At 43.8% G+C, this 27457-nt stretch overlaps 1 protein-coding gene across 4 annotated transcripts in view; it reads left to right on the top strand.

The window, feature by feature from the left end:
- The window catches only part of LOC106568937 (SPRY domain-containing SOCS box protein 4), a 122149-nt gene that overhangs the window by 59278 nt on the left and 35414 nt on the right, over positions 1-27457 (top strand). For all 4 annotated transcript variants that reach the window (XM_014139784.3, XM_014139787.3, XM_082960768.1 and 1 more), the window contains one exon: positions 11324-12245. In XM_014139784.3, the coding sequence (XP_013995259.1) occupies positions 11513-12245 (733 nt within the window). In that variant the 5' untranslated portion in view covers positions 11324-11512. The remainder of the gene's footprint in view (positions 1-11323; positions 12246-27457) is intronic.

The following is a 27457-nucleotide window of genomic DNA, read 5'->3' on the forward strand; positions in this document are numbered from 1 at the left end:
AACGTCTGGAACGGCATATACACTGTCAACCACTACTCAACCTTATCATAAATGTACTTTTACTTACGCATACAGTAGGCTATGTATTGTAGAAGGCACAATCATTTTAATTCCTTTTTTTTTCAGGCTTTGACTCATACGCCTACACGTAGGGTCTATTCATAAGCTCGAACATGCGTATGGATGTTTTGAATTAATCATCAGAAAGCACTGTCCGTTTTGTGTTAGGCTTTGAAACGACGACCACTGTTTCAACCTGCTGTTGAACTTCTTTCTTCAAATTGATCATCACAGTGACGTGAGTTTTAAAAGAAAGATACTGTTTTGATAAGTGTTCGTGATTTTCGACATCAATGCATTCGCATTGCTCTGAGTGTTTAGAGGGACAATAGAGCCCTTAGAGTACCAGGCCATTAGGACTTCATGGTCGTTAGCAAGATGGGTACTACCAAGCATGTCCAGAGTTCATAAGAGGAGATTACCATGTCTCAATGGTCACGTGAAAATTTTACTGCGGTCATGACTGCTGGTGTGTTGGAATGCAAACAACCCTACCTGAGTTCCATGGTCGTGCCATTCATCCGCCGCCATGACCTCATGTTTCAGTATGAAAATGCACAGCCCTATGTCGCAAGGATCTGTACACAATTCCTGGAAGCTGAAAATGTCCCAGTTCTTCCATGGCCTGCATACTCACCAGACATGTCACGCGTTGAGCATGTTTGGGATGCTCTGGATCGACGTGTACGGCCGCGTGTTCCAGTTCCCACCAATATCCAGCAACTTCGCACAGCCATTGAAGAGGAGTAGGACAACAGGCCACAATCAACAGCCTGATCAACTCTACGCGAAGGAGATGTCGTGCTGCATGAGGCAAATATTGGTCACACCAGATACTGACTGGTTTTCTGATCCACGCCCAACCTTTTTTTTTTATGTTGCGTGACCAACAGATGCATATCTGTATTCCCGGTCATGTGAAATCCATAGATTAGGGCCTAATTTAATTACTTCAATTGACTGATTTCCTTATGAACTGTAACTCAGTATAATCTTTGTTGCATTTTATGTTTGTTCAGTGTAAATTCAAACTGATAGATTGGTGCGATTTTTTTTATTTTTATTTTTTAAATGTATTTATTTTTTATTTTTTAAATCAAGCGCTCAATGACCATTAAAATGCCCATAAAGGCTAGCCATCCACAACACATGGCATATCACAGTGCTCTCTCTCTCTCGTGTGTGTGTTCCTGAAGACATCTCTGCCTGTCAAGCATTCATTGATTTCAGCACTGCAAATTGCTTGGGCCGTTTAGTCGGCAGCGTGATATAATTTGTACCCATTGATAGGGTGTAAGTGCTGTTTTTACCCTTCGCTGATGATTTATTGTTGCTCCAGAGCGAGGGATGAGGAAACAAAGGCATGGAGAAAGGGGTGGGCGTATGTCGGGTACTCAAATACTATTTGAGACGGTTCGGTCACACGTTTCCTATGTGGCAAAGGTCCAGGTATATATTGACAATTATCGTCGTTAAAAGAAACCACCTCGTGACCCATGCACCGTTTTTATGTTCAGTTAACATAATATAATTTAAATCTATGAATTTAAGGAGTCTGTAATAGAATATATATATATATACTTGTCAAAAACGTGTGGATACGTTAATAAATGCATTTCTGTAGCTTCCAAAATATTTTTTACAAGGTGGAGTGCCAAGATGACCGTGTTGGCTTCAATACAGCGCCTCTGTCAGACTGTGCATGTACACATCATTGTTCATGCCCCTCTTGTTGGCGGCGCGTTCATTTTAGCAGTTTTAAAACGTATTTCCTGCAAGTCTTTTTTTGAGTGACTCAAACATTACAACCAAATCAATGGGGACCCCAGTGGGTCTAGGCCCCTGGGCACATAATCTGGCCATGATGACTACAAGGTTTAGATAGGTTAACTTACCTACCATGTTAAAGAATGTTAGCTGACATGGTCTAGTCAACCCCTCTGTCGAAGACGCTTGGACCTTCATTTTTTATATTTTCAATGGTATTGTTAACATACACGCCCTCAAAGAAAATTAGTTAAAAACAGGTTCAGCCCCTGGTTCGATCGTGATCTTGCAGAGTTACTCCACCTCCAAGAATTGCATTTGGCAAAAGGCCCGGCACACGCATACTCATGCTGACGGGCTCTCGTTCAGGCAAATGAGAAATAATTTCACGTCAGGCTATCCGGAAGGCCAAAGTTAGTTAGTTAAAGGAGCAGTGCTTGCTCTGTGGGTCTAACCCCAAGAAGTTCTGGAAAACGGTTAAAGACCTGGAGAATTAAAAATGTATATATATTTCACCTTTATTTAACCAGGTAGGCTAGTTGAGAACAAGTTCTCATTTGCAACTGCGACCTGGCCAAGATAAAGCATAGCAATTCGACACATGCAACAACAGTTACACATGGAATTAACAAAACATACAGTCAATAATACAGTAGAACAAAAGAAAAGTCTATATACAGTGAGTGCAAATGAGGTAAGATAAGGGAGGTTAAGGCAATAAATGGGCCATAGTGGCGAAGTAATTACAATATAGCAATTAAACACTGGAATGGTAGATGTGCAGAAGATGAATGTGCAAGTAGAGATACTGGGGTGCAAGGAGTAAGATAAATACAGTATGGGGATGAGGTAGGTAGATGGCTGGGCTGTTTACAGATGGGCTATGTGCAGTGATCTGTGAGCTGCTCTGACAGCTGATGCTTAAAGTTAGTGAGGGAGAATAACCCTCCCCACAGCTGCCCATGTCCCTTGTGTCTTTGGCATCATTAAAACTGAAGACTTATTTGTCAAATAACTGTCTAATTATTATTATTATTATTATTATTACGTGATCAAACTGATTAATCATGTAACTAGGAAGTCGGGGCACCAAGGAAAATATTCATATTACAAAGTTATAATTTTCCTAATATAACTTTCAGATATTTTAATATCTGATCAATTAGTCTTCAATTTAATGAATTATTATTTACCTCACGTTAGTCTCATTCCAAACGTCGTAAATTGTTGGTTATCTGCACGAACCCAGTCTTCACTGACTCATCCATACATCAATTGTCTTAAAATCCTTTATTTACTAACTAAGTAATTCACAGAAATGCATAACAAACAGTACATATGGTTACAAGGAAATGATAATGTCCCCTAGTGGGCTAAACCGGCATGGTGGCTTGTTAGACAAAAGGGGAGTGGGGGGTCAACTGAGAAGGCACTACAGAGTTGATAATTATAACAATTTGAAATGCTAAACCTTTGCACATGAACGCTCGCTCATTCGGGAATAATTGCAATCAATATATATATTTACGCTCAGTGTGTTGTTGATCTCTGTTGAAAAGCTAGTTTCTGTTGGAGAGTTTGTCCGCTCTCTCTCTGTCGTGGTTAGAATGGATAGTTCTGAGTGACATTCATTCATGTCGTTATAGAATAAATGTTTCGGTGGTTGTCGGTCTTCGCGTTCAATGATACCGAATTCCTAGCTGCAGACTAGTTATTAATATCAAAGACTTGTTCTTATTCTGTCGGTATCGATAGTCTGAGTTTAACCACGTGGTATGGTTAAAAGTTCAGCAAGAGAAATGCATGGTCTGCAACCTTTAGCCATCTCGTAATTGAGGTAAGCGTGGTCTCCTCTCAAACCTTGGCCCTCTGGTTATCGAGGTAAGCTGGTCTGATGATAGAAAACCTAGGTGGGGGTTTTATTCGGGACATAGAAAAAGGCTGCCTCATGACGCCAGGTCCTGTCTGTGCCCCTGGGGGCGTGCCAATGACTTAGGAAACTTTAAACAGAAATACAATTCTCTCACATTAACATCATTACATAGCATCCCATCATCTCACAAATAGCTTCATCCTTATTCATTTTATACAACCATTAGATGTAAGCCTCATAACTGAGACTCTTCTATAAACATGGTTATGGTAATGTGGCGGTATTGTCTCATGAGTTTCACAAAATTGTACCAACCGGACGAGTTCGTAGCTGGATTATTCACCGATCTTTTATACCTTCTCCAGAACCTGAATATTGTTCGGTTGTCAACTTCTGTGAGGTGGAAGAAATTATTTTGTTCTCTCTATGAAAACTCACGCTCTCTTATACTCTGGCCATGAGGAGAGGGTCTCCTCCAGGAATTTACGACCTCTCTTACAGAGCCTGGTGTAAGGAGTATAGAGAGGGTGATGGTGCTCTCTGGACCCAAAGAGGGCAACGTCATGACACCCTTAATGTTGATGCTGTGGTTTTTACTGACAAGAAGCACATGGCTGAGCTCTTTAATCACCACTTCATTAAGTCAGGATTCCTAGTTGACTCAGCCAAGCCTCCCTGCCTGTCCAACATTTCCTCATCTCTCACCCCTTCTAATGTGACTATCACGGATGCTTCTCCCTCTTTTTCCCCTGCCCCGCTACAAAGTTTCTCCCTGCAGGCGGTCACATAGACCGAGGTGCTAAAGGAGCTCCTTAAACTTGACCCCAAAAAACCATCTGGGTCAGATGGTTTAGACCCTTTCTTCTTTTGAGGTTGCTGCCCATTGCCAGCCTTTGTCCAACCTTTTTAACATGTCTCTCCTTTCTGGGGAGGTTCCATTGCTTGGAAGGCAGCCACAGTTTGTGCTTTATTTAAAGAGGGAGATCACGCTGATCCAGCTGTTATAGGCCTATTTCTATTTTGCCCTGTTTATCAAAAGTGTTGGAAAAACTTGTCAATAATCAACTGACTGGCTTTCTTGATGTCTATAGTATTCTCTCGGATATGCAATCTGGTTTCCACTCAGGTTATGGATGTGTCACTGCAACCTTAAAGGTCCTCAATGTCACCATTGCCGTTGATTCTAAGCAATGTTGTGCTGCTATTTTTGACTTGGCCAAAGCTTTTGATATGGTAGACCATTTCGTTCTTGTGGGCCGGCTAAGGAGTATTGATGTCTTTGGCCTGGTTTGCTAGCTACCTCAAAGAGTGCAGTGTATAAAGTCAGAAAATCTGCTGTCAGCCACTGCTTGTCACCAAGGGAGTACCCCAAGGCTCAATCCTAGGCCCCACGCTCTTCTCAATTTACATCAACAACATAGCTTAGGCAGTAGGAAGCTCTCTCTTCCATTTATATGCAGATGATAGTCTTATACTCAGCTGGTCCCTCCCTGGATTTTGTTAAGCGCTCTACAACAAAGCTTTCTTATTGTCCAACAAGCTTTCTCTGCCCTTAACCTTGTTCTGAACACCTTCAAAATGAAGGTCATGTGGTTTGGTAAGAAGAATGCTTCTCTTCCCACAGGTCTTATTACTACCTCTGAGGGTTTAGAGCTTGAGGTAGTCACCTCATACAAGTACGTGGAAGTATGGCTGGACGGTGCACTGTCCTTCTCAGCATAAATCAAAGCTGCAGGCTAAAGTTAAATCTAGACTTGGTTTCCTCTATCGTAATCGCTCCTCTTTCACCCCAGCTACCAAACTAACCCTGATTCAGATGACCATCCTACCCATGCTAGATTACGGAGATGTAATTTATACATCGGCAGGAAAGGGTGCTCTCGAGTGGCTAGATGTTCTTTACCATTCGTCCATCAGATTTGCCACCAATGCTCCTTATAGGACACATCACTGCACTCTATACTCCTCTGTAAAGTGGTCATCTCTGTATACCTGTCGCAAGACTGCAAGACCCTCTGTTTGATGCTTATTTATAAAAACCCTCTTAGGCCTCACTCCCCCCTGAGATATCTACTGCAGCTCTCATCCTCCACACACAACACCCGTTCTGCCAGTCACATTCTGTTAAAGGTCCCCAAAGCATACACATCACTGGGTCTCGTCTTTTCAGTTCGCTGCAGCTAGCGACTGGAACGAGCTGCAAAAAACACTCAAACTGGACAGTTTTATCTCAATCTCTTCATTCAAAGACTCAATCATGGACACTTTTACTGACAGTTGTGGTAGCTTTATGTGATGTATTGTTGTCTCTACCTTCTTGCCCTTTGCGCTGTTGTCTGTGCCCGATAATGTTTGTACCGTGTTGCTACCATGCTGTGTTGTGTTGCTGCCTTGCTATGTTAGGTCTCTCTTTATGTAGTGTTGTGATGTGTGTTTTGTCCTATATTTATTTTTAATCCCAGGCCCCTGTCCCTGCAGGAGGCCTTTTTTAATAGGCCATCATTTGTAAATAAGAATTTGTTCTTAACTGACTTGCCTAGTTAAATAGTTGATTTCAAAATGGCACCTTGTGCGTTCAACTGGGTTCTTTTAAAAGGAAGTTGTGACAGTTCTGGATTCGGACAGCGGCTTATGTAGTATTTGGAGGGATGGCGGGAGGGAGAGAGGCTAAATAAACTGACAGGGAAAGTTGGAGGGAAAAGGATGGTAAATAAATGGAGGAGAGCGGGATAGATTGAGAGCTCTCCCGCCGTCCTCTTCTGTATGGCTTAACAGGATCAACGGCCCCCGTTGACAGTGTGGAGTATCCTTCCTTATCTCTTAAAGACTAATCATCCTGTGGAATTCTGTCTGTATTTTGACTTACCGTAAATTCCAGACTATAAGCCGCAACTTTTTTCCCAGCTTTGAACCTCGCGGCTTAAACAATGACGCGGCTAATATATGGATTTTTCCCGCTTTCCAAAAATAAAATTCTTAAAAAAAACACATTTCTGTGACGTGCTCAGTTTTTTTGGGCGGCATGAAGCTTTCATTAGACCAATGAAATTGCCGAATAGGTTAAGGTCAAACAACTTTTTTGTTTACTGTTTAGATTAAATCGAGCGCTCTCAAACTTCCCATCATTATGATTACGGTAGTCATTTTGTCACCCTCATCATGGCAAAGACACGGAGAAATGCATATGATGCAGCTTTCAAGTTGAAGGCGATTGATCTGGCTGTTGATCTGGCTGTTGGAAAAGGAAATACAGCTGCTGCACGGGAGCTTGGTGTTAATGAGTCGATGATAAGACGTTGGAAACAGCAGCGTGAGGAATTGACTCAGTGCAAAAAGACAACTAAAGCTTACTGCTATATTTTTTGTTACAAGCCGTGTTTCGTTTAAAGCCTATTTATTTTTGTTACAAGCCGTGTTTCGTTCAAGCCTGTGTAAAGTTCATTTGTTTCAATGTACCGGTAGGCACCTGCGGCTTATAGACATGTGCGGCTTATTTATGTTCAAAATAATATATATTTTTTAAATTCAGTGGGTGCGGCTTATATTCAGGTGCGCTTAACCTCTATGGGCTAGGTGGGACGCTAGCGTGCCACCCGTGGTGCACTCCATCAACAGCAGGTGCATTTCAAGAGCGGCAAATTTGAATCCAAATAAATGTCAAAATTCAAATTTTTCAAACATACAACTATTTTACACCCTTTGAAAGATAAACATCTCCTTAATCTAACCACGTTTTACGATTTCAAAAAGGTTTTACGGCGAAAGCATAAATTTAGAGTATGTTAGGACAGTACATTTACAAGAGTTGTGTGTAATGTTTTGTCAAGTCAAAGACAGGGTCACCAAAACCATAAAACCAGCTAAAATGATGCACTAACTTTTTACAATCTCCATCAGATGACACTCCTAGGACATTATGTTAGACAATGCATGCATTTTTAGTTCTATCAAGTTCATATTTATATCCAAAAACAGCGTTTTACTATGGCATTGATGTTGAGGAAATCGTTTCCCTCCAATAACCGGCAGTCAAGTCAGCGTCACAAATTAAATAATTAAAATGAGAAAACATTGGTAAAATATTATATTGTCATTTAAAGAATTATAGATTTACATCTCTTGAACGCAATCAACTTGCCAGATTTAAAAATAACCTTACTGGGAAATCACACTTTGCAATAATCTGAGCACTGCGCCCAGAAAAATACGCGTTGCGATACAGACTAGACGTCATGTTGGGGAGATCTAAAATCGAAAATACTATGTAAATAATCCATTACCTTTGATTCTCTTCATCAGATGTCACTTCCAGGTATCACAGGTCCATAACGAATGTAGTTTTGTTCAAAAAAGCTCATCATTTATGTCCAAAAATATCCGTCTTGTTAGCACATGATCTAAGCCAGCCGGACTTCTCGTCATGAACGAGGGGAAAAAATATATTTACGTTCGTTCAAACATGTCAAATGTTGTATAGCATAAATCATTAGGGCCTTTTTTAACCAGAACATGAATAATATTCAAGGTGGACGAATGCATACTCTTTTATAACGTATTGGAACGAGGGTACCCAACATGAACTCGCGCGCCAGGTGTCTAATGGGACATCATCGTTCCATGGCTCTTGTTCGGTCAGATCTCCCTCCAGAAGACTCAAAACACTTTGTAAAGGCTGGTGACATCTAGTGGAAGCAATAGGAAGTGCCAAAATATTCCTCAGCCCCTGTGTTTTTCAATGGGATAGGTTTAAAGTCAATACAACACATCAGGTATCCACTTCCTGTCAGAAAATGTCTCAGGGTTTTGCCTGCCAAATGAGTTCTGTTATACTCACAGACACCATTCAAACAGTTTTAGAAACTTTAGAGTGTTTTCTATCCATATATAATAAGTATATGCATATTCTAGTTACTGGGTAGGATTAGTAACCAGATTAAATCGGGTACATTTTTTTTATCCAGACGTGCAAATGCTGCCCCCTAGCCCTAACAGGTTAATAGTCCGGAAATTACGGTACTCTAAATAACACTGCGTACAATCTACCTACCGCTGGCATATCCTCACTAGAAATGAATCTCAATTATGTAGACGCTAACAGTTGTTTTAGAATAGTTTGTATAGGCTTTACGCTTCACTGCAGTTCACACTTCATAGCCACACACACACACACACACACACACACACACACACACACACACACACACACACACACCACTAATTAGAACCAGGGTTGCTAGGTATGTGTTGGTCTGTTTAAATACACACTGTTTTGGATTCCCGTTAACATGCTGGTCTGGGTTATTCCTCCTGTGAAGCCGACAGACTGATCTTTTTGGTTATTTCCCAAACATTATTATGACTTTTCCCTAGAAGTCCTCCATCTTGTGTTTGTGCGCAGCTGTCCTGAGGTAATGACTCTACTGTGACAAAAAGAATGTCGGTGTGAAGGAGCTGTGTCTCAGAGTGCGAGATTGCGTGTGTGTGTCACATCAAAGCCTGTCTCCCCAGTCAGGGCATTTTGGATATGCATGAAAGCATGGTTCTGAGGCAGAAGGGACTTTATACACACATTATGCAATTGCATTTTTTTTATGGTTGTTAGAGGGAAGGTGGCCAAGTCCCCCCCCCCCCCCCGTCCCCCCCCCCCCCACGTTAGACCTCCCTTTGTTTGGTTCTGTCTTTTTCAGTGACTTTTTCTGTCGGTCTGTGGATTCGCTCTCGTTCGCGCTCTGTCTTGCGTTCGTTCTTGCTCTTGTGCGCTCTCTTGCTTTCTCTTCATATACCTCCATTTCATCATGCTTTTCTGTCTCCCTCAAGAAAAAAAATTGTATTTAGCTCTTCCCCATGCTATATGCTGTCCTTTCTGCTCCCCTAACTGCCATACCTGTCTAGCCCGGCTAAAAGAAGGGATGAGGACGGAGAAGAGCAGACTCTCCTAAATAAGTCGTCAGAAGACTGGGGTGAGCGAGGGAGTGTGCCAGAGACGGGAGAGAACGAGAGAGATCTAACTCAAATGGGATGGTAGGATCGAAATGTAAACAGCTGGTATGTTGCAGCTCTACACTGCAACCTCTGGGTCTAGCCCCCTTCAGAAGGGTAACCGTGGTGTTGCAGGTCAAAGGTGAAGCACCCCCTTGAGGAAGGCGTAATGCATAGGTTACCACCCACATGCCCTCCCAGACTGGATCTAAGCCAGCTGAGCTCGATGTAGAGGAGCCATCTGGGGGAAATGGGAGGAATAGACATGCTCTGTACGTACACGCGCACACACGCACAAAGGGGCACACACAGGCAGGCCAATTCTGATATTTTTTTAAACTAATTTGGCTTTTGACCAGTCAGATCAGCTGTTTTGCCAATTATTTGGGAAAATATCAGAATTGGGCTACCGGTGTAAACGCAGCCATAGACACAGATAATACAGAGAAAGACACTTGTACAGAACTACACCTAGTAACACACACACACACACACGACTACAGTTTGGCTACAGTTACTGAGTAGCTAATGACATTCTCCCAGAAACTTCCATAAGAACCCAGCCCTAACCCACCTGCCCACTTATGACACACTCTGAACAGTTAATTGGACACACACACACACACACACACTCCCTGCTGGGACCTGAACTCTCTGGTGCTACACACACACACTGCCAACTCTCATGACCTCATTCCTCTTCTCATTTAATGGAAGACCGAGAGAGGTGGGGGGCATGACTCACAGCTGTCTGGCCGTCTGGTCACCCTACTTCCTGCTAACTTACATAGACAGACCTCTCTCTCAGGCAGTTGCTGACCTCACTCTGTCTGAGTGTTGTGTTATACAGTACTGCATTTGTGTCTGTGGATATTAGCTTACATAGCAACAGTAGACCTGTATTTCACAGTCTGACGTCTGTGTGTACAGTACTATATATATATATATATAGATATATATATATATATATATCTCTCTTCCCCATGCTGTGTATATATACACAACACACACACTGTGTGTGTGTCTACCCCCAAGAGGTGTGTCAGTCTGGTATGAGTGTCCCTTTCCCTGTGTTAAGGAATAGCTATCCCTCATTCCTGGAAGAGACTGATGTGTCATTTCAGCTGAGCAGGAAGTGTGTGTGTCCCAAACAGGAACTGCCTGCTATTGTTACATAGGGCCCTAGTATTTTTAGCTTATCAGCCAATCTTCCATTATCTAGTTCACAGAGCGTTCTTTTTCACATCACCATGGATCAATGACACTGCGGCAAGGAGGGATTTTGTTTAAAGTTATTTTTTTTTTTATTTTTTTTTAAGGCTTTGGAAGCTCGAGGATGGAGCAATACATTTAAAAAAAATAAAAAATAATTTTTGCCAACTCGGCTGCTTTTCTAAAAGGCGGTTATTGAAAAATGTATTATCTAAAGGAGCATTAGTGTCCTCTGAGTTCTACTCTAGGGGAAGTATCTCACTTTTGGTGTGTTTGTTATAGCTCTTGTTCTCTCTCTGGTCTCTAGCTCTTTCTGTGTGTTCTGCAAGGAGGCAGTGATTTGGGCCAGAACAGAGAACGGCAAAGTCATAACTAGCTGTAACGTACCCTTACATGCACTCACAGTCCTCTCTCTCTGCTTTCTCCTCTCAGGAGTGTCGTTGGCGGCCCCCTTTTTGAAAGCGGCGTTGTGAAGTCGGCCACCGACAGGAGTGCGTCATCACCACTCCCTGTGGTTCCCCTGGTTACTGCACCGAAACATCTGCTTTAATGAAGTAACGCTGGGGCGACAGAGGACCGACACTAACACCTTCCTCCCTCTCCCCCTTTCTCGCCGACACCATGGGTCAGAAGATCTCTGGCGGCGTCAAGTCAGTGGACAGTCGTGGCGAGGGTGGCTCGCCCTCTTTCCGCCCGTCGACCCACCGCCGGCACCTCCACCCCGAGCTGCGGGGCCCTGACTTCTACAAGCCGCCGCGGCTGGACCTGCTGTTGGACATGCCCCCCGCGCCCCCTGACCTCCAGCTCCGCCATGCCTGGAACCCGGAGGACCGCTCGCTTAACGTTTTCATCAAAGAGGAGGATAAACTGACCTTCCACCGCCATCCTGTAGCGCAGAGCACCGACTGCATCCGCGGCAGGGTGGGCTACACGCGGGGGCTCCACGTCTGGCGCATCCACTGGCCGGCGAGACAGCGAGGGACACACGCTGTGGTGGGAGTAGCCACGGCCGACGCCCCCTTACACTCGGTCGGCTACACGGCACTAGTAGGCAGTGACTCTGAGTCCTGGGGGTGGGACTTGGGCAGGAACCGACTGTACCATGACAGTAAGAACCGGGCCCAGGCTTCCCTACCTTCGTATCCGTGTTTCTTAGAGCCAGAGGAGGCTTTCGTATTGCCGGATGCTCTTCTAGTGGTGTTGGATATGGACGAGGGCACGTTGAGTTTCATGGTGGACGGACAGTACCTTGGTGTGGCATTCAGAGGCCTGAAGGGGAAGAAGCTGTACCCGATCGTCAGTGCCGTGTGGGGCCACTGTGAAATCAGCATGAGATACGCCAACGGACTAGATCGTAAGTGTCCTCCTCTTTTTCCTCTCCTCTCTGCTATCTCTCACAGGAACTAATAAGTAGAGGTGTTTCGCAATGCGTCATTGTATAAGATGGTAATATAATGATATACTAATAGTAGATGACATTGAAAAATGCTCAATTAGCCTCTTTTTCATTACCGCTGATTTGACAGGATATTAGAAGCAGCATGGTGGGAGGTCCTTTCAACCAAAGTGATCATGAAGGAGAGGAGATAAGGAAAGCAGGCCTTTAAAGCAGGGATCATCAACTAGTTTCAGCCTCGGGGCCTATTTCTTTCAAGAGCGGATGGTCAGGGGGCAGGAAACATATTTACAAGTCATTTGTAGACTGCAAATTGACCGCAAGAAGACCAAACAGATATAAAGTTTGACAAACACATTTCAAACCTTGCTTAGACATATCTGCGATCACATATATCGCTCAGTTATGCGTGCGAGTACTTTGGAACAGCTTTCCAAAATGTAAATCACTTGGAGCTGATTTGCTAGTCTTTTTTAAAGAGATTTGGACAAAACAGACCTTTTTTTCTCAGAACTTGGGGTCAAATAAGTTGGAAGCCTGCTTTGAAGGGTGCGTAGAACATGGAACTTTACCTTGCGTCATTATAGGATGCTTTCCTGGAATAGCTACAATTACTGTTCAGAACATCAGAGGGCAGATACAGACGCCAAACAGAACCATATCTGCCTACAGTATCTCGTTCTGTCATTATCTACCCATAAAGAGGAAGTGTAGACACTGAAGTCATTTAGCTTCGCAATGAACAGGGTTTTTTGTTTACTGCACTGTCGATTTATTTTTTTATTTTTTATGTCACGTTTATTTGATAACACATACAGCCATATCACTTTGAGATATAACACATTGTATGATAGTATGGAAGCAGTATATCCATTCCAAATGATGAAGAATTAAAAACACGTTAAGACTTCTATGGTGGTCTTATATCTAGGGCTGTGATGGTCATGGACATTTGGATGACGGTAAAATATTTTTGTTTTTAACTTAAGGACAGACGTTCCGCTAGCCTCACCAATATCCAATGGTAGAGCGTGGCGCGAAATACAAATACCTCAAATGCTATAACTTCAATTTCTCAAACATATGACTATTTTACACCATTTTAAAGACAAGACTCTCGTTAATCTAACCACATTGTCCGATTTCAAACTTTACAGCGAAAGCAAAACATTAGATTATGTCAGGAGAGTACCCTGCCAAAAATAATCACACAGCCATTTTCAAAGCAAGCATATATGTCACAAAAACCAAAACCACAGCTAAATGAAGCACTAACCTTTGATGATCTTCATCAGATGACACTCCTAGGACATTATGTTATACAATACATGCATGTTTTGTTCAATCAAGTTCATATTTATATCAAAAACCAGCTTTTTACATTAGCATGTGATGTTCAGAACTAGCATACCCACTGCAAACTTCCGATGAATTTACTAAATTACTCATGATAAACGTTCACAAAATACATAATTATTTTAAGAATTATAGATACAGAACTCCTTTATGCAATCGCGGTGTCAGATTTTAAAATGGCTTTTCGGTGAAAGAATATTGCAAAATGTGCTGAGTAGATATCACGGCTAGCTATTTTGACACCCACCAAGTTTGGGACAACCTAAACTCAGAATTACTATTAGAAATATTGGATTACCTTTGCTGTTCTTTGTCAGAATGCACTCCCAGGACTTTTACTTCAATAACAAATGCTGTTTTGGTTCCAAATAATCCATAGTTATATTCAAATAGCTCCGTTTTGTTTGTGCGTTCAGGTCACTATCCGAAGGGTGACGCGCGAGCGCATTTCGTGACAAAAAACTTAAATATTCCATTACCGTACTTCGAAGCATGTCAAACGCTGTTTAAAATCAATTTTTATGCTATTTTTCTTGTAAAATAGCGATAATATTCACACCGACATTGTATTCATTTCAAGGCTGAAAGAAAAAAATGGAGAATTCTCGTGAACGCGCCTCTGTCTCACTGTTACCAGGCTGACCACTAACAAATTCTCCTGCTGTTCTTCGCCCAGAGACAGCAGACACCCAATTCCACTTTCTGGCGCCTTCTGAGAGCCAATGGAAGCCTTAGGAAATGTCACGTTACAGCACAGATGCTGTATTTTCGATAGAGATGCTACAGAAGGACAACAAATTGTCAGACAGGGCACTTCCTGTATGGAATCTTCTCAGGTTTTGGCCTGCCATATGAGTTCTGTTATACTCGCACACCATTCAAACAGTTTTTTAGAAACTTTAGAGTGTTCTACCCAAATCTACTAATTATATGTATATTCTAGTTTCTGGGCAGGAGTAGTAACCAGATTAAATCGGGTACGTTTTTTATCCGGCCGTGAAAATACTGCCCCCTATCCCAAACAGGTAAAATGCACATTTTTCTCCTCCGCTCCCGACTGTGTTGCCATAGAAAGATAATGGGCATCCCCATTCAAGTCAATTATGGCATAGTGGGTGGACTAGCGGTCATTGCGAGTGTCCCCATAGGCGCAAAGCAGGAAGTAAAATATGTATTTATTCAACTGACATGACAAAGTTAACATCAGCCACATCCAGTTAAAATCATTTGAATGTTTATTCTACTTTAACATGGAAATTGCATGACAATACCAGGCAGCCTTTGCGAGTGTACCCGAAGAGTTTACCAGTCAAATTGACAGAATTAAACATTCCAAGCCTGTTCTGTTTCCATGACTGATGCATTGTGTGGGGCGTTGCCATGGCAACCGAATACTGATTTGCTTGTTTCAGCAAGGAGTAACCGAGTTGCATCACATTGTTAAAGAGTCCATGTTATGGCTGAAACGGACTGGACTGCACGAATGCCCGGCTGTCTCCCTTGCACACACAGTATACAGTGCATTCGGAAAGTATTCAAATCCCTTGACTTTTGTTACATTACAGCCTTATTCTAAAATGGATTAAATAAAAAATACATCCTCAGCATAAACGTAATACCCCGCAACGACAAAGCAAAAACACGTTTTTAGAAATGTTGGCAAATTTATTAAATAAAAAAACTTGTATCACATGTGTTCAGCCCCTTTACTCATTACTTTGTTGAAGCGCCTTTGGCAGCGATTACAGCCTAGAGTCTTCTTGGGTATGATGCTACAAGCTTGGCACATCTGTATCTGGGGAGTTTCTTACATTCTTCTCTGCAGATCCTCTCAAGCTCTGTCAGGTTCGATGGGGAGTGTCGCTGCTCAGCTATTTTCAGGTCTTTCGCGAGATGTTCGAACGGGTTCAAGTCCGGGCTCTGGCTGGGCCACTCAAGGACATTCAGACTTGTCCCAAAGCCACTCCTGCGTTGTCTTGGCTGTGTCCTTAGGGTTGTTGTCTTGTTGGAAGGTGAACATTCGCCCCAGTCTGAGGTCCTGAGCAGGTTTTCATCAAGGATCTCTCTGTACTTTGCTCCGTTCATCTTTCCCTCAATCCTGACTAGTCTCCCAGTCCCTGCCGCTGAAAAACGTAGGGATGGTGCCAGGTTTCCTCCAGACATGACGCTTGACATTCAAGCCAAAGAGTTCAATCTTGGTTTCATCAGACCAGAGAATCTTGTTCCTAATGGTCTGCGAGTCCTTTTGGTGCCTTTTGGCAAACTTCAAGTGGGCTCTCATATGCCTTTTTGCAGAGGAGTGGGTTCCGTCTGGCCACTGTACCATAAAGGCCTGATTTGGTGGAGTGCTGCAGAGATGGTTGTCCTTCTGGGAGGTTCTCCCATCTGGAGCTCTGTCAGTGACCATCGAGTTCTTGATCACCTCCCTGACCAAGGCCCTTCTCCCCCGATTGCTCAGTTTGGCCAGGCGGCCTGCTCTAGGAAGAGTCTTGGTGATTCCAAACTTCTATTTAAAATTGATGGAGGCCGCTGTTCTTGGACCTTCAATGCTGCATAAATGTTTTGGTACCCTTCCCCAGATCTGTGCCCCGACACAATCCTGTGTCGGGGCACAGGATTGTGCACAATTCCTTCGACCTCATGTCTTGGTTTTTGCACTGACATGCAATGTCAACTGTGGTACCTTATATAGACAGGTGTATGCCTTTCCAAATCATGTCCAATCACTTGAATTTACCACAGGTGAACTCCAAGTCGTAGAAACATCTCAAAGATGATCAATGGAAACAGGATGCACCTGAGCTCATTTTCAAGTCTCATAGCAGAGGGTCTGAGTACATTACATTACATTTAATGCGACTTACAAAATGGTGCATTCACCTTATGATATCCAGTGGAACAACCACTTTACAATAGTGCATCGAAATATTTTAAGGGGGGGGGGGGGGGGGGGGTTAGAAGGATTACTTTATCCTATCCTAGGTATTCCTTAAAGAGGTGGGGTTTCAGGTACTTATGAGTACTTATGTAAATAAGGTATTTGTTTTATTTTTTAATACATTTTGCTAACATTTCAACAAACAAAAAAATGACTTTGTCATTGTGGTATTGTGTAGATTGAGGAACTTTATTTAATCCATTTTAGAATAAGGCTGTAATGTAACAATGTGGAGAAAGTGAAGGGGTCTGAATACTTTCCAAATCCTGTGTGTGTATTATTGTCATCATTGATGTATGTAAACTCAGCAAAAAAATAAACGTCCCTTTTTCAGGACCCTGTCTTTCAAAGATAATTCATAAAAATCCAAATAACTTCACAGATCTTCATTGGAAAGGGTTTAAACACGGTTGCCCATACTTGTAGGAAATTACAGTCACAGTTATGAAAACTTAGGACACTAAAGAGACCTTTCTACTGACTCTGAAAAACACCAGAAGAAAGATGCCCAGGGTCCCTGCTCATCTGCATAAACGTGCCTTAGGTATGCTGAAAGGAGGTATGAGGACTGCAGATGTGGCCAGGGCAATACATTTCAATGTCTGTACTGTGAGACGCCTAAGACGGCGCTACAGGGAGACAGGACGGACAGCTGATCGTCCTCGCAGTGGCAGACCACGTGTGACAACACCTGCACAGGATCGGTACATCCGAACATCACACTTGCGGGACAGGTACAGGTTGGCAACAACAACTGCCCGAGTTACACCAGGAACACACAATCTCTCCATCAGTGCTCAGACTGTCCGCAATAGGCTGAGCGAGGATGGACTTGCGGGCTTGTAGGCCTGTTGTAAGGCAGGTCTTCACCAGACATCACCGACAACAACGTAGCCTATGGGCACAAACCCACCGTCGCTGGGCCAGACAGGACTGGCTAAAAGTGCTCTTCGCTGATGCGTCGCGGTTTTGTTTCACCAGGGGTGATGATCGGATTCGTGTTTATCGTCGAAGGAAAGGGCGTTACACCGAGGCCTGTACTCTGGAGCGGGATCGATTTGAAGCTGGAGGGTCCGTCATGGTCTGGGGTGGTGTGTCACAGCATCATCGGACTGAGCTTGTCGTCATTGCAGGCTATCTCAACACTGCGTTACAGGAAAAACATCCTCCTCCCTCATGTGGTACCCTTCCTTCCTGCAGGCTCATCCTGACATGACCTTCCAGCATGACAATGCCACCAGCCATACTCCTCGTTCCGTACGCGATTTCCTGCAAGACAGGAATGTCAGTATTCTGCCATGGCCAGCGAAGAGCCCGGATCTCAATCCCATTGAGCACGTCTGGGACCTGTTGGCTCGGAGGGTGAGGGCTAAGGCCCCCCCCCCCCCGGCAACTTGCAGGTGCCTTGGTGGAAGAGTGGGGTAACATCTCACAGAAAGAACTGGAAAATCTGGTGCAGTGCATGAGGTGATGTACGACTGTTGAGTTTCACCCCCCCCCCCGTGTCTGTGGAACTTCTTCAGTGTATGTCTGTTGAATCTTGTTATATTCATACAAATATTTACACATGTTAAGTTTGCAGAAATAAACGCAGTTGACAGCGAGAGGACGTTTCTTTTTTGGATAAGTTTAAATATTTTTACCGGTTATTTTATTTTCAATGGCCCCTCTTCATAATGAGTAATGCTGTCAATTTATTGAAGTGCTGAGTCCTTGAGAAATCCAGCAGTCCCCGAGGCCCTGTGACCACGACACAGGTAGTAACTTTGTGTGAGGCTGTTACCTTATCTTGTACCTGGATACCATTTCAATTGGGGACTTTCGTCTTATGTCCTCACAAGACCTCTCATTCATTATAGAAGCCCAACCATTCTAACTTCATATAATGTTTCTCAACGTGTGTGTGTGTGTGGCGAGAATCCCCCTGGTCTCAGTTTAAACTGTCTCTTTGAAAGACTTATTTAAACCCCCCACACACACACCTGCAAGAGTGTTCTCATAACACACACTTTTGATCTGAACCCCCCCCCCCCATGTCATATTTGATATTACAACATGGAATGTTTTTGTCTGTTGCTGGGTGGAAACCGAAAGGAAAAATGCCCCTGTAAAGTTTGCTGTGTTTGTTCTTGCTAGACGAGTCACTTTCGGTGTCTGAGACCAGAGGAAGACCTGGGGATTCTCACCACACACACACACACACTGACCTTTCTTTGAAGTTGTAAGGTTTGTAAAACCTGTAGTTTTCATACCACTGAGCACATCAGATGACTGTTACCAGTCTTTTGTGCTGCAGTGGCTTATGTTGGTCTTTTCCTGAGTTAGGCCTTGTTCAACGCAGCCCGTTTGTTATCCAGAACGGTTTAACCGAACCGTTCACGTTTACCACTTTCCTGCTGTTGAATATCACGGATTGGAACCGCCATGGCCTAGCTCGGAGAATCTCCAGGTCTGTTCAAAGCACCAGTTTCAAAGTATTTTCAGTGCCTGAAAAATGCTTTTAGACAGTTGAAAGTGGGCTTTCAAGCGTAGTGCTGAGAAAGTAGAATGAATGTTGAAAGCTCTCCTCCTTGAAAGGTAGTAGTTTTAAAGAAATGGCTGATGGTGTACGGTAGGAGCTGAAAGCCTCAGCTGAAGACCAGTTTTTGAAGATGTGATGCGCCTTCATGTGTTTACACGTGTCTGTATGTGCGTGCGATTGTGTGTTTTGTGAATGTCTGCGTGCGCCTTAATGTTTCTGCATGTTTTGTGCACTTACGTATGCGTGTTTGTGAGTAGGCCTATGTCTGTGAGTGTGTTGGGGAGGGGGTGTGTGTGTCTCTGATTATTTATATGCCAAGGCATGCCCATCAGAATAATGAAATTCTGCCTTTACAGGAGGGAGAGATGGAGCAAGAGAATGAACCGTGAGGGCTTTGAACTTTTCAATCTTTAGCATCTAAATGAGCAGCGAGAAGGCACAACAAACGAGCCGGGGAAGTAGAGCCATATATGGGGCAACATGCCATGTGCCAATATGCTCCCATGATATATTGAAGAATATATTGAGAAATATGTTGATTCAGGATGTGACCTTAAATAAATCCATCAAGGAAACCCCAGAACGGGATGCTTTCAATTTACTGAGAAACATCGAGGTAGGCAGATACCCTTAGTCAAATGCCATTTTTTTGGTGGAGAGAAATGTAGAGATGGGAAATCTAGTTGTCCTCCATTGCGGTGTGTGTGATATCTACAGTTTTTGTTTTTTTTTTTTTCTCCCCCTCCTGGAATTGAAATAAGACATGACTTAAAAAAAAAATAGATGCACATTTTGAGCACTGCCAACAAGTGATGTTTAGAAAGCTGGAATTGAGATGAGTATGAATTAAGCTAGCAGCAGCTCTTGTTTTAGCACACTTGACTCACTGTTATGAAGTCCTCATGAATGTCTGTCTGCCACTGGGATGTCGTGTGTGTGGATCTGCTCCTGTTTGTGGGTGTTTGCTTGTCTCTGTGGACATGTTTTTTGCTTGTTGGCGTGTGTGTCTTAGTACACCGTGTGTTTGCTTGTCCCCGTGGGAGTCTGTGGACAGTGTGTGTAGGAGGAAGCCAACAACTAAGTTTTTTTTCTTTCTCCCAGAAATCCCCTGGAATTCTCTGATGGCTCTGTGTTGAGTTGAGGTGGGTGAAGTGAATGCTCTGGCTGGGGTGAGCTTGCAGAGAAAGGAAAGGCGGAGAGGATGGAGGAGAGGGTGGGTGGAGGGATAGAGGGACTCTGCTGTCTGAGGTCCAGTGTCTGTATTGGGAAATGAATGTTACGCCCAGTGGGCTTTGGCTGAGACGCAGGCAGCCACTGTATGTATTGCGTGTGCGTCATTGTATCATGTGCCGCTCACAGAGCCCCAGTGTCATGAACAGCGGGGTGGGACAGGCACAATGTCGTGTGTGTGTGTGTGGGGGTAATATATGTGAGCGGGGAGAGCGTCTGTCAGACAGGGAGCTGTGTGTGTCCTGTGTTTCTCTCGCCACAGAGCCCCAGTGTGTGTCTGTGATCAGTGGGCTGAATCTGTCTGGTGCTTTGCCACTGATGGGTTCTCCTCTCTGGTGCCCAGGAATGTGCGTCAGCCAGCCAGTGTACACACACTAATATCACACACACTAATATCACACACACTAATATCACACACACTAATATATCACACACACTAATATCACACACACACTAATATCACACACACACTAATATCACACACACACTAATATCACACACACACTAATATCACACACACACTAATATCACACACACACTAATATCACACACACACACACTAATATCACACACACACACACTAATATCACACACACACACACTAATATCACACACACACACACACACTAATAACACACACACACACACACACACACTAATAACACACACACACACACACACTAATAACACACACACACACACACACACTAATATCACACACCCCTTATCATAACCTCAATGATTCACCTAGCTCATGACTGTCAGCCAGTGTGTGGTGGGACAGTGTTCAGGAAGGTAATGACTTTTGAGAGATGGGAGAGCGTCAGCCAGACGGGAGAGCAATGTGTATGTATGTCACGTAGCCCAGTGTGTGCGTAGGTTATAGTTAGAGGCAGATCCAGAAAGGAGTGTTTCCAGAGTAGTGTGGTGCCAGGAATGCCTGTGTGTGAATGGTAATGCTTGGCATTACAGTAATGACTTTATGTAATAGGTCTTCCCATGTTGATGAATAGTATGGAGCTTATTAGATTGATGGACTGCAAAGCAGAACATAATGAGATTGACGGCCATTGTATCCTCCAAAAAGCTGTTTGGCTTTTCTCATCTTTTCTGCTATGGCCTATTGCCCCAAAGTAGTTCAACACGATAGGCTACTTTAATACACCAAGTTTCTCCAAGAATTAGAATTTGTTGTGGTTCAGATACGTGGCTGCTATTTAACTTGAGTTATGACCTTATTTACTAAGGGCTGAATCCTAACAGAAATGTTGGTGTACATCTCCCATTAACATTGACGCATTTTACATGAATTAACCAAGCATCACAAAGTTCTTTCTCTGTCGCGCTCTGTATCTCACAGCAGGCAAGTTGGTAATAAGCAGATAATGTACTCTACGTCCTCCTCGCTTACCGCTATGGTGAACAACACAGATAAAGCAGCAATATACAGGTAAGTGATCAAATAAAGGAAACACCGTAGGTAGTGTCTTGCTAAATAGGGTGTTGAGCCACCAGAACAGCGTCAATGGCATAGATTCTACATGTGTCTGGAACTCTATTGGAGGGATGCGACACCATTTTTCCATTATTTGGTGTTTTGTTGATGGCTTGAGGATCTGCAGAGAAGAATGGGAGAAATTCCCCAAATACAAGTGTGCCAGGCTTGTAGCATCATACCCAAGAGGACTCGAGGCTGTAATTGCTGCCAAAGGTGCTTCAACAAAGTACTGAGTAAAGGGTCTGAATACTTATGTAAATGTGATATTTCAGTTTGTTTTATTAATCTACACACAATTCTCCATAAAATGAAAAAAGCGAAAACAGGTTATTAGAAATGTTTGCTAATTTATTAAAAATAAAAAACACCTTTTATATACATAAGTATTCTGACCCTTTGCTATGAGACTCAATTGCACTCAGGTGCATCCTGTTTCCATTGCTCATCCTTGATCTTTCTACAACTTCATTGGAGTCCACATGTGGTAAATTCAATTGATTGGATGTGACTTGGAAAAGCACACACCTGTCTATGTAAGGTCCCACAGTTGACAGTGCATGTCAGAGCGAAAACAAAGCCATGGGGTCAAAAGAATTGCCTTTAGAGCTCCGAGACAGGATTGTCGAGGCACAGATCTGGGGAAGGGTACCAAAAAATGTCCGCAGCATGGAAGGTCCACAGAACAGTGTCCTCCATCATTTGTTAAATGGAAGAAGTTTCGAACCACCAGGGCTCTTGCTAGAGCTGGCCGCCCAGCCAAATTGAGCAATCGGGGGAGAAGGGCCTTGGTCAGGGAGGTGACCAGCAACCTGATGGTCACTCTGACAGTGCGCCAGAGTTCCTCTGTGGAGATGGGAGAACCTTTCAGAAGGACAACCATCTCTGCAGCACTCCACCAATCAGGCCTTTATGGTAGAGTGCCAAGACGGAAGCCACTCCTCAGCAAAAAGGCACATGACCGATCGCTTGTGGTTTGTCAAAAGGCACCTGAAGACTCTCAGAGCATGAGAAACAAGATTCTCTGGTCTGATGAAACCAAGATTGAACTTTTTGGCCTGAATGCCAAGCGTCCCATCTGGAGGAAACCTGGCACCATCCCTACAGTGAAGCACAGTGTTTTTTAGCGGAAGGTACTTGGAGACTGGTCAGGATCGAGGGAAAGATGAGCGAAGCAAAGTACAGAGATCCTTGATGAGAACCTGCTAAGGACCTGACTGGGGTGAAGGTTCACTTTCTAACAGGACAATAACCTTAATCACACAGCCAAGACAACGCAAGAGTGGCCTCCGGACATGTCTCTGAATGTCATGGAGTGGCCCAGCCAGAGCTTGGGCTTGAATCCGATCAAAAATCTCTGGAGAGACCTGAAAATAATCCTACCCGACAGAGCTTGAGAAGATCTGCAGAGAAGAAAGTGAGAAACTCCCTGAAATACAGGTGTGCCAAGAAGACTGAAATCGAGGCTGTAATCGCAGCCAAAGGTTCAACAAAGTACTCAGTAAAGGGTCTGAATACTTAGGTACATGTGATATTTAATTGTTTCTGTTTTTGCTTCCTCATTATGGAGTATTGTGTGTAGATTTTCCAAAAAGTTTTTTTTATCCCTTTTAGAATAAGGCTGTAACATAACAATGTGGAAAAAAGGGTGGCTACTTTGAAGACTCTCAAATATAAAATATATTTAAATGTAACACTTTCCATGTGTTATTTCATAGTTTTGATGTCTTCACTTTATTCTACATTGTAGAAAATAGTGAAAATAAAGAATAACCCTTGAATGAGTAGGCGTGTCCAAACTTTTGACTGATACTGTATATATGTGGCGGTGTCAGGAAGACCCCAAAATTGTCAGATTACAGTCACCTAAGTCATGGACTGTTCTCTCTGCTACCGCACGGCAAGTGTTACTGGAGCGCCAAGTCTAGGTCCAATATGTTTCACAGCTTCTACCCCCAAGACATAAGACTGCTGAACAATTAATCAAATGGCCACCTGGACTATTTGCGTTGTTTGTTTTGTACACTGCTGCTACTTGTTTATTATCTATGTATAGTCACTTTAACCCTACCTACATGTAAAAATTACTTTGTCTAACCTGTACACCCGCACATTGTCTCGGTACTGGTACCCCCTGTATATAGCCTTGTTACTAAAAAAATAAAAAAAAAATAAAAGTTTTTACTTTAGTTTATTTAGCAAATATTTTCTTAACCAACAATGCAGTTAAGAAAATGGAGTTAAGGGCTTGCAAGTAAGCATTTCACGGTAAGGTCTACACCTGTTGTATTCGGCGCATGTGACAAATACGATTTGATTTGAAGAGGAAAAGGAGGAATACGGAGAGGTAGAGGAATGGGTGAATCCAAGTAGAGGAGTGGACTTGGCAGTCCTTTTTGGGAAGGGACACTGTACAGCTGTGGCAGATGTTTCAGCCTTCACGTCTTGTGGGAGTTTGTGGCACAAACATAAGGTCTATCTCTCTCCCGGCTGAATACACGGTGAGAAGGGAGAATCTCTCTTGCTCTCTCTGCCAAGCTAAATATGAGAGAGATTAATTTCTCACTCTAAATATTTTATGAAAGTTGTGCCAACATGCCAACACTATAATTTTAATTAGCTTATGTGTGAAAGAGAAGGGGGGGGGGGGGGGAGTTGGACAGAGAAGAATACTATCAGCGTAAAACATCTAAGAATAGGGCCAGGAGTTTTTCCTGGTGTTGTCAGGTAATCTGGAAACACTCCTGGTCCTGAAGCATGGGCTCTGTGTATTAGAGCCGCATCTATAATTGTTCCGATGTTTTTAATTGTTTATTATAAAGCATGTTTTAAAGCTTGGTAGGAAGACCATGACACTCCTGTGTGTGTAAGCAAGCTCCATGCAGCCCCCATCGCGTGTGCCAGGACTCTGGAGAGAAGCTGCTACCGCTAATGGGTGCTTGGCTAGTGTCCAGCAGACCGGAGATACTCTAGGGAACTGTGAGAGTTTGTGCCTGAGGCAACTAGCAGCGTAGCCCAGAACTAAGTGCTAACCCTACTGTCCAGCAGCACACTGTGGGCATTTATCCAGAGCTCAACGCTAACTCACTAACGGCCTGGCTGCAGGGAGCTGGTTGGTTGGCGGGTCACAGCTTGGGCGACTTCCTGTTATGTTGACTGATCTATAAATCATCTAACCCTCTAAACCGCACTGGTTATGAAAGGATCCTTATTGTATAGAGAATTTGATAAAATGCCACTTCTGGCTGTGTACGAAACTAAATAAATAGGAGGGAAAGCAAAGCCAATGGGGTCAACTGCCGGAAGAGCAGGCCAACGTGGAGAGAAAATAGTTTTTCAAGCGTCTCCGGCATTGCAGGTCCATACGCCTAGGTAATATTCCGTTTAGCAATAGTACATCCTAGCACCAGGGAGTTGCATATTAGAGGCTACAAATGCCTTCTTATGTAGTTGGGCAAGCTGAGTTAAGTACACTGCTCAAAAAAATAAAGGGAACACTTAAACACAATAACTCCAAGTCAATCACACTTCTGTGAAATCAAACTGTTCACTTAGGAAGCAACACTGACAATACATTTCACATGCTGTTGTGGAAATGGAATAGACAACAGGTGGAAATTATAGGCAATTAGCAAGACCCCCCCAATAAAGGAGTGGTTCTGCAGGTGGGGACCACAGACCACTTCTCAGTTCCTATGCTTCCTGGCTGATGTTTTGGTCACTTTTGAATGCTGGCGGTGCTTTCACTCTAGTGGTAGCATGAGACGGAGTCTACAACCCACACAAGTGGCTCAGGTAGTGCAGCTCATCCAGGATGGTACATCAATGCGAGCTGTGGCAAGAAGGTTTGCTGTGCCTGTCAGCGTAGTGTCCAGAGCATGGAGGCGCTACCAGGAGACAGGTCAGTACATCAGGAGACGTGGAGGAGGCCGTAGGAGGGCAACAACCCAGCAGCAGGACCGCTACCTCCGCCTTTGTGCAAGGAGGAGCAGGAGAAGCACTGCCAGAGCCCTGCAAAATTACTTCCAGCAGGCCACAAATGTGCATGTGTCTGCTCAAACGGTCAGAAACAGACTCCACGAGGGTGGTATGAGGGCCCGACGTCCACAGGTGGGGGTTGTGCTTACAGCCCAACACCGTGCAGGACCTGGAGAACGTTCTGCTGCCTGCAACATCCTCCAGCATGACCGGTTTGGCGGTGGGTTAGTCATGGCGTGGGGTGGCATTTCTTTGGGGGGCCGCACAGCACTCCATGTGCTCGCCAGAGGTAGCCTGACTGCCATTAGGTACCGAGATGAGATCATCAGACCCCTTGTGAGACCATATGCTGTTGCGGTTGGCCCTGGGTTCCTCCTAATGCAAGACAATGCTAGACCTCATGTGGCTGGAGTGTGTCAGCAGTTCCTGCAAGAGGAAGGCATTGATGCTATGGACTGGCCCGCCCGTTCCCCAGACCTGAATCCAATTGAGCACATCTGGGACATCATGTCTCGCTCCATCCACCAACACCACGTTGCACCACACTGTCCAGGAGTTGGCGGATGCTTTAGTCCAGGTCTGGTAGGAGATCCCTCAGGAGACCATCCGCCACCTCATCAGGAGCATGCCCAGGCGTTGTAGGGAAGTCATACAGGCACGTGGAGGCCACACACACTACTGAGCCTCATTTTGACTTGTTTTAATGACATTACATCAAAGTTGGATCAGCCTGTAGTGTGGTTTTCCACTTTAATTTTGACTGTGACTCCAAATCCAGACCTCCATGGGTTGATAAATTGGATTTCCATTGATTATTTGTGTGATTTTTGTCAGCACATTCAACTATGTAAAGAAAAAAGTATTTAATAAGATTATTTCTTTCATTCAGATCTAGGAAGTGTTTAAGTGTTCCCTTTATTTTTTTGAGCCGTATAGTTCAGAAAAGGAAAAAAAAGAATGCTTGAGGGGATGTTTCAGGTAGGTTTGTGTGTCATAGGATACCGGTACGCAAAAGTGAACTACTACTACTACTACATGAGGAAGTTGTGGTTTTTCAGTCTTTTTTCCCTCTTCTGTCTCTCTCTCGCCCTTTAACTCTCCCTTTTCTGTATCTCACCTCTGCCTCTTTCCCTTCTTTCACTCTGCTGCTTTCTCACCTCTGCCTCTCTTTCCCTTCTTTCACTCTGCTGCTTTCTCACCTCTGCCTCTCTTTCCCTTCTTTCACTCTGCTGCTTTCTCACCTCTGCCTCGTTCCCTTCTTTCACACTGCTGCTTTCTCACCTCTGCCTCTCTTTCCCTTCTTTCACTCTGCTGCTTTCTCACCTCTGCCTCGTTCCCTTCTTTCACTCTGCTGCTTTCTCACCTCAGCCAGCTCATCCCATCTCTCTCTCTTGCACTCTCACACCAATCCTTCAAACAATGTTCATTAGCTAGTCAGCATCTAAAGCAATGACAAGGCTGTGTAGATTGGGAGTCATTGTCCAGGGAATCAAAGCAAATCTAATTGGTGCATTTATAAAGAGAAAAAGAAAAGTCAGGGAGAGCGACGATGTGGTGTGTGGACTTGCATGCACACGCAATGCACAGAACACCGGAACACACAAACATGCCACGTACACACATCTTGTTTACATTATTATTTTTTTTTTTTT

This window comes from Salmo salar, chromosome 14 (assembly GCF_965601325.2).
Source record: "Salmo salar chromosome 14, fSalSal1, whole genome shotgun sequence".
NCBI lineage: Eukaryota > Metazoa > Chordata > Actinopteri > Salmoniformes > Salmonidae > Salmo > Salmo salar.